General features: G+C 42.9%; 1 protein-coding gene across 1 annotated transcript in view; it reads right to left on the bottom strand.

Moving 5' to 3' along the window:
• Positions 1–851: 851 nt before the first annotated feature.
• LOC103782254 (calcium/calmodulin-dependent protein kinase type II subunit gamma) overlaps positions 852–8,748 on the bottom strand; it is a gene marked incomplete at its 5' end in the record, with an annotated part of 30,456 nt that continues 22,559 nt past the window's right edge. The window contains 5 exons of the mRNA XM_008950009.1: positions 852–941; positions 1,649–1,732; positions 4,033–4,155; positions 6,759–6,853; positions 7,729–7,812. Coding sequence (XP_008948257.1) covers positions 852–941; positions 1,649–1,732; positions 4,033–4,155; positions 6,759–6,853; positions 7,729–7,812 — 476 coding nt within the window. The remainder of the gene's footprint in view (positions 942–1,648; positions 1,733–4,032; positions 4,156–6,758; positions 6,854–7,728; positions 7,813–8,748) is intronic.

The following is an 8,748-nucleotide window of genomic DNA, read 5'->3' as shown; positions in this document are numbered from 1 at the left end:
TAAATGGCCAGATGAAATTAATACACTTCCATTTAATTCATCAGCACTTATAATCCATACAGCAGACTTTCACTCGAAAGTAACCATAGTCGGGTGCAATAAAAATCTGACTCATGCATTCAATGATTGCCTTTTTCAAAAAAAAAAAAAAAGAAAGAAGAGAAGAAGGCAAAGAACACAAACAATCCCACAAACCAAAAGCATTTGCAAATAGAGGTTTTCCACCCAAATGGAAATGAACACAGGCAAGACTGGCACCTAGATGTGCTGAGCCAAGACTATAATCTTCCAAAAAGCACTGGTTTGCATGTTAAGATTTTCATTTTCAGTAAATGCACTACGTAATGCAGTTGGGTGGGAGCCAGACTATCAGTTATTAAGCTTAAAAGGATGAAAACACTTCTGAGACTCCAAGAAAGAAAACTCTAATAGCTAGATGCTTCAGACCCATTTTTGATGAGTCAAAGTAATACAATACCCAAATAGCTTCTGCCACTATTTTCACCAACATTATTACTTGCCCTGCGTCCCTGCCTCAGGTCTGAAGGCGTCACTGCTACCTAATAAGAGTTCTTGACTCCTGGCTTCAAACAAGAAAGCTAACAAATGCCAGCTAGAATTTCCCAAAAACCATCTGATAACAAAATATCATGAGAGGAATGTGGTGGCTGACTTGATTTTGGTTTTGTACCAGGCTACAGCGCTATGTGCTCCTCCCCAGATGAATCACTTACTATTTTACACTGGTCACCAGACAAGGCAAAATCACCACCACTACATCATGACGAATTGTGAGCATGTTTTCCCCTCTCCTGCTCAACCATAAAATGGTTAAAAATATCTCGACTCACTCACACAAAACAAAACCAAGGAAGGGATGTGAACAGTGAGAACTTACCTGAAAAATTCCGAGACACGAGCATCGTTGTGAGGATCGCACCCTGTGGGGAAGAGAAAGCAGGGATAACAGACAGTGTCACCCACTTCAGAAAAGGGCTGGGCTGACCCATGGAGAACACACTGCATCAGGTCCCAAAGCAGAGGCTGCACAATGCTACCCTAGAATGTCCTGGTATATCCAGGATTCCCACATGTAGCTGTTGGACTTGACACAGGATCGCTCAGAGGCCTGCATTTCAAGAGTGGCAGCTCGCAGCCAGGCAGGCTAGCTTAGGAAATCTAAAGTAGCACTAAGAGTTGTGCTTGGACAAAGAGAATCACCATAGAATCACAGACCACCATAGATGCTACTGAGCTTTCAAAGGGCAGAGAGCTGCTTCCTGCACAGGGCAGAGGCTTTGCCCTAGCTACAGGCCACTGATACACTGTTACTGGGATGCAGAAAGTGATGAGAATTAAAAGCTCCAGGATTTAAGAACTAATTGTTCTATTTCAGCTCTCTTCCAGACAATAGAAAGGGGGTGATTATGCAGCAGAAGAGGCATGGGAAACTTACAGCTTTAGAGAAACTATGCAGCTCCTCAATATGCTACCTTAGTACTCTGTACTGGAGAACCATATAAGGTACTTCACTAAAATTAGTGATCTAATCAGCTAATCATAAAAGAAAATACTGCTGCTAGAAAGGCATTAACCTCAAATTCAGAGGATTAAAAACAAACTTAAGACAAAGCTAACACATACTTACCTTTAGCTTCCTTCTAGCATTGAACTTCCTCAAGCATTCCACAGTCTCCTGTCTGTGCATCATTGAAGCAACAGTGGATCGTTGCTGAAAAACAGGACCAGCAAAAGATCAAGAACATACCCTAACCAGATCAGATGAGTGTGCTCCACTCACAAACAACTGTGACATGCAGACTGACATGGCAAAGCCTCTCACCACCAGTGCACGGCTGCAGAACACTGCAATTGGGTCATGACTTAAGAACTTCACAATACAGCAAGACATGTCAAGTCAAGGCTGGCTATTTCAGGACTGTGCCCAAGAAACTCTATGACCAAGGTATAGGTGAGAATCAATGCTCCCTGTCTTTCAGGCACACAAATGGCTCATGATAGTAAGAAGACAAAGTCAAATGAACAAGCATACCCATCAGGGACCAAGTTAGAGGCTCTACAGAAAAGATCTGGGTTGCATTACTCATGGCTCTAAGGGGAAATTCCAAGCCCTAAGTAAATACTAGCGAGTGGCAGCCTTCCTGGACATGTCCACTCCTTGAATGCAAGTGCTTGACTAGCAGAGGCCTCGACATCTTTGTATCAGTTTTGCAGGAATAGTGCAAAACTCAGTGAGAGGAAAGATCATATAGCTCTATGGTACCAATGCAAAAACCTCAGCATAACCTCTACTCTGTGATGCACCCACAGCAGACTGGGATCCCATCACCTGCAAAAAGAGAATTTCCCAGAAGTGTCGCCAGTCACTGAGGAAACCAGAGACTGATGCTGCCAGACACTTGAAGCACATGAGAAAAATAAGAGATTAATGCCAAAGTAGATGATGCTCTTCAATAGAGCCACGAGTCTAAATCCCCTTTACAAGCACAGTGGATGAATTACTGACTTGGCAGATAGGTGCATACAAACTCTCCATCATTTTTCTGCTGCTTGGAAAAAAAATTTCAATACCCAAATGAACTGTAAACTATGCTCATATTCAGCTAGTTTCATGGGAAGTCTCTGGTTTGATCTGTTGTCAAAGCTAGTCACTTGCTGCAGTACCCAAAGCAGTGTGGAAGGAGAAAGTAGCTAAACTTTGCTCCACCAACTTAGGTGGTTACTGTTTGTCCAGCCTCCTTAGGAGTGACAGTGGTGTCCAGTCGTTCATTGTGGGTGCACAAGAGTCAGGACACATACCTCAGAAGTTCACTGATGCTAAGAAACTCAGAGAAACTTTTAAGATTTTCTAGCACACTTACTTCAGAGGAGCAATACACCTCCAGAAAGAAAGCACACGCTGCACACAGAGACTGCAGAGCAAATGGAATCAACAGGCACAACAGGAGGCAGGGGGTAAGAGGCTGAACTGGCTGTCAAGTGAAATCAAACGCCCCATAACTCAGAGAAGGAAAGCCTCTCTTGAGCCATTCTATATTACGTTCCCACAGCGAGTGTGCTATCATAATACACACAGCTTGGTTTACAGGCATTGGGACAAAAGTTAAACATGCAGGAACTGCTATTGATTAGAAGCTTACAAAGAGGGAAAAAAAAAGACGCAAAGTGTCAGCTAGTGTGACGTTTTTGACTTCCAAGGAACTTGAATCACTTTACAACAGACACTATACTCCTGTTGCACAGATGTTCACATAAGTAAGTTTAAATCACTAATCTGTTGTTTCATGGTGGAAGGAAAAAAACCTCACAGTTTCTTAAGAGCAAACGAGCCAAGGAACACACAGTACACATCCTAGAAAGCAGAAGCACGCCATGGTATTACAAGAGCATCTGGTTAGATTCAAGTGGAACTACTTCATCCAGCAGAGATGAAAGTGCGCCACTGTTGCCCTCCCCTACGCCCACGTCCAGCTGTATGCTGGGATTTCCTCGTCAACTTTGCAAAAGATCAAAAATACTCATGTGTGGGATCTGGCAAGGCAGAAACTACATACACAGAGCAGCAAAACGCTTTTTGCTGATTTCAAGTTTACAGCCAGTTAAGCTGCAGCACAGCAAAAATGTTATGTTGCAAAAATGTTATGTTGCAAAGATGCAATGCAATAAACTGCAGTAGAGATGAAGAATGAAATAATCCTAAAATATGTTGTCTGATGCCAGACTCCTCCATCTGACATTTTAGGATGATATCAACTAGAAGAGGAGACGTGGAGAAAATCAGGAACAATGGACATTCACAAAACTTCTAAAAGAATAAATTAGGGTTTTTTTTCCCCATACAGTAGCAATAAAAGCACCACAGCATGACAAAGTTGGCTTGTTGAAGGACGGCCTCCAAAAAAAATCACAACTCGAAATATTTAAATTACTCTGGGTTCCTCTGCAGCTAAGTCTTGACATGTCAGTTCAGGGTAAACCGCAAATCCATCTGTAATGGAGGAAAACACTTACGCAGACCCATGGATGTTTGAGAGCCTGGTCAGCTGTGATGCGCTTGGCTGGGTTTATTGTTAGCATCTGGTTGATCAAATTCTTTGCTTCAGGTGTCACAGTGTCCCACTCAGGGGATGGGAACTGAAAGAGGAAGAAGGAACAGATGACAAAACGAAAGTATCTTCTAATAGCAGAAAAGATTCTCCCTCCTTAAAACCAGATTTTGCCCCTTTGATACCAAGGCTAACATATTTGTAAAAAAAAAAACCACATCATTTCTGGTGAAAATTCAAGTTGAACAAGAATCATACAGAATGAAGGAAATGAATGGTACCCGACAGCAGGACACACCTGTACCATTCACCAGACACAGGCAGGAAAATGAACAGTTTAAGCGTCTCTTGGAAATCATTCAGACCTTTGAATTTCTGTCACACTCAGCAGTCAAAAAAATAAAATCACAGATCTTTTTAACTGAGCTCTGACATGAAAAACACAAGCACTACCTTTTTTACCCCACCTTGCTCTTTCTCCAGCATGCTAAAAAGCTATAATAGCATTTGCAAAAACCACAAGCGCTTAACTACAGTAACATCTCATGAAAGCAAAAACTGCTAACAGAGAACAACCCAGCAGCTCTACTTTCCCAACCATAAAGCACAATATCTTAGAACAAAACCAGTCACTTAGGTACAGCAACCCACCAGGAGGTTGTTAGCAAGCATCTACCATCCTAGAAATCATTACTTGGGGAGCAAGAGAGATGTAATAGTGGACAGGAAAACAGAAGCATGGAAACAAAAGAATCTCAAGTATTTCAGCTACTGATCATCCATGAGGGGTAACTGCTCTCTCCTACAACTCCAGTAATGATAAAGGTAAGATATTTACACCATCCTTCAGATGCTTGCATGTGGTACAGATGACAGCACACTGAGATTAAATGCAATATAGCTCACTCCTACAAATCTACTCTACAAATACAAGTGAATTTGAAAATGTCAAGATAAATGTGCTGTTGGCATAAAGTCGCCTGTCTCTAAGGGCAGGGAAAAGATTGATCTATCCTGACAACATCTTCTTAGAGTACTATATTATTTAGAAAAAGTTTATCACACCTGTTTTCTCCTGCATTTTGTGCTTTGCTCAGTCAAGTCATAAAAACCACACGCACCATATCTGATTTGCATCTAATCTTATTTCTGCATTCTCAGGCATCAGCAAAGCATTATGCAATTTGTTCTGCAATCTCTGTGAGAGAATACCCAAAACTGATGGTACTGAGCTTGCAAGCCACGACACTATCCCCCCATCAGAACTCTGAAGCATTCATGGTCATGCCTTGCAAAACCCCTACCCAGCAGCATGTAGTCCAAATCACAGTTGCCACTTTCTCTGCGGTTGAGAGAGAACAACCCACCAGTCCAGTGCACACAGGCCCCTTGATGCTGGGGTAAGGACACCAGGGACAGGTATGCCAGTAAAACTTTTTCTACCAGGCAAAACAGGAGAGGAAGCTACTGGAACTTGTTCATCATAGGTAAGAATGCAAAACTAACAGGTAGGTAGGAGGCGTCAGGCACTTCACTCCTCACGACTTACAAAAAGAGTTAGACATTTAATCCCTGAAGTGCTTTTAAAATCCCCATCAATATAATTAGTGCAAAACCACTTCAAATAAGAACAAGCAACACAGAAACAAGAGGAGCAAGAAGGTGAGAGAAGAACACAAGTCCATTTAAAGCTATCAAGTACAAAGACATCACTTTTCTTTCACTCAGGAAGCCACTGAGCCAGGACACAGGGTTAGGCAGACTTTTGTTCTCACCAGTACAGTCGCTCTCTCGGTCTCGGGCACAGAAACTGGGAGGTAACAGGGGTCCAGCAGAACCCTCTCTCTCTCTTTTTTTTTTTCAATACAAACCACAAGACAGCCTAAAAAACGAGCTTCTCAACTTCCTCTTGATAGTCAAGCCCACAGGCTCTGAGCTAGGACTTAGAGTTCCCTCTTCCCTCCAGAGCCTCTCCTTGCGTGGAAGGACTTAAGTCAAGCATTCAAGCTCTGGCACCCAAAACACATTTTACACCATCTTTGCTCTCCAGTACTAACCACCTTGCCTGTTCCTTTCCTTCAAGCACTTTTTACACCTCAGTTTTGCCATGCTTTGAGAAGCATTTCATGAACTCCTTGGCTTTTTACCAGAGCTTCCAACCCACCATGCTGCTCGTCACCACAAAGCCACCCCTCCAAAGGCTCTTGCCATTCAGTCTTCTCACTGGGCTGTCCATGGCTAGAATAAATTTCACTATGGCACTGAGGGAGACCAGAGGCCCTAATTTAAGCCATTATTCTACAGAACACTTCCCTAATACTTTTAATTAGGCCTTGATAAGGCTCCTTCATTTTACCTTTGCTCTGCTGCCCTGAGTTAGCTCTGGCTACATCTGCAGCACTTTGTGGTAAATGCACTAGAAGACACCATTTCTGCCATCTGCATTTCCAGCTCTGCATTTCCCTAATGACCAGCAATGTCTTAGTGCCCACTGCAATGCTTCCCACATATCCTTTCAGTAGCCCCAAACAGGACTGAATCCCAGGCAGTGAAGACATGGAGGTGTATGAACATGCCACACATCACTTTGCACAGTAGCTTGGGGCCTGCTGCTGGACACCAAGTAACATAGTGCCATGTTTTGGATGGCTTCTACACCCATGCAGGTACTCAGCAAGAAAGTGCCCTTACGTCATAGGCTCCGGCTTTGATCTGCTGATAGAGTTTGTGCTGATCTTCATCCCAAAAGGGAGGGTACCCCACTAGTAATATGTACAGAATCACTCCTGGGAGGGAGAGACACAGACACACTATGGTTAGGCTAATACGCCAATTATTCCTTCAGCCCCTCTTCCTTCCCTCTTGACAGTCCCCAAGGCAACGATTGCTCTCTATCTTCATTTGCCATCACATTTAGCCTTCCAAGGTAGAAAAAGACAGTGAAAACCTCTCCTCTGCTGCACCTCACCCTGGCACCTCATGTTCAGCTCTGAACGCCCGTTGCCAGGAGCTAGAACAAAGTGCATGATGTCCTTCTACCCTCCTCTGGCTATCATGGCTGGTGAGCCACACCTCTCAGCTGCTCTCAGAATACAATGAAGCCACATCCCCTGGGGGCTGCTCAGCAGCAAGGGACTTTTTAGGAAGAACTGTGTTTTTAGATGCTTACTGTGCATGGTCTTGGGACTAAAATGACTCTGACAAAGCTAACACTCCTAGCCTGCAGAAAACCATTTAGTCTATGTCAGGCAACACTGATATCACATATCTTTAAACTTATCAGTCCCAGATACATTTACACTTCATTTTTTTCCTTTTTTAAAAAACAACTCTCTTCAATATTTCACCTTCTACATAGTTAGTGTAATAGGAAATGGCTACAGTTATCTAAGCAACTGACTCTGCAAAGCATAGACAGTTCCCATCTCTTGAGTCTCAAACATCTGATAGATAGCCTGAGGAAACCATTAGGAGCCAGAATCAAACGAGTTCAGGCTCCAGTATTAACTCCATCTACACAAGGTGCTTATCCTCAAGTGCCTTCTTCTCTCCACCCAATAAGAAGGAGCACTGCACACCCTCCCAGCAATTGGTTATAAGGAATTGCTCTTCTACATGAAACAATGTTGTTTAAGGGTAAAACATTTTGACAGAGTCTTACCACATGCCCATATATCCACTGGTTTTCCATAAGGATCTTTTCTTAAGACTTCAGGGGAGAGGTAGCCTGGAGTGCCAGCAAATCCTGCCAGGAAACGGACAACATGAAGTACTTACAATACCCAAACAGAAGAGAACTTGCCAGATCACAAAATCCTCTAGTGATAACCAAAAAAATTCCAAACCCCATTTCCCACCATTCACCTCATGTTTGATAGAGCTACCTCTTGGTAAATCAAGAGTAACAGGAGAAAACAAAACAACAACCAAAACAAAACAAAACAAAACCCACACACACACAAAAAAAAACCAGCCAAACAAAACCACAACACAATGAAACATGAAACTCATATGGGATCAAGAATTGCAGGAAAAACAGAAAAAGAAACAGGGACTGTGTCAACCAGCTGGGCACAAACTCATATGCCAGGCTTTATATCATTGTTACAAATAATGGCTTGGAGTTTGAAAACACAAGACACAGATAAGACACATCTGATTGCCAAGTGATGTGGGCAGACCAGGAGAAGCAGCCATCTCTCCAGAATCTCTGCAGCACTGCCAAGTCTCAGAGTTTATGGTTAGCCTGAGAATGTCTCATTTCCAATTACATTTTAGCCAAACAAAGATAAGGCCAGACCCAAATGTGGCAGAGAAAGCCCAGGTAAACGAATTTCTGTAAAATGACTGAAGAAAATTCCAGATGTCTGCATTCCTGAGCAGTAGGAAAGTTCAGATCAGGGTCTAAACTTAGCAGCTGCATTCATCTCTGACACTAGCACCTACTGTAAACTGAAAAGAAAAACAGAGAACTATATAGCCATTTTTTCTGTCTTTGTTTATCATATTCTTTCCTCTACTCCACCTAGGCTTGTGCCCAAGGACCCAGAGGCTGAAATGCTAGGAAAAGCAGCAGCAATGCCAAAAACACACAAGCATGCTGGAAGAGCTAAGAAAAAGTCCTTAGGAAGGGTGGAAGTCAACTAGCCATCAGGAAAGCAGGGAGCAGGAGTGGGAAAGC

This window comes from Merops nubicus, unplaced genomic scaffold, assembly GCF_000691845.1.
Source record: "Merops nubicus isolate BGI_N331 unplaced genomic scaffold, ASM69184v1 scaffold23601, whole genome shotgun sequence".
In the NCBI taxonomy this organism is placed as follows: Eukaryota; Metazoa; Chordata; class Aves; order Coraciiformes; family Meropidae; genus Merops; species Merops nubicus.
This window is presented reverse-complemented; position numbering and strand designations above follow the sequence as displayed.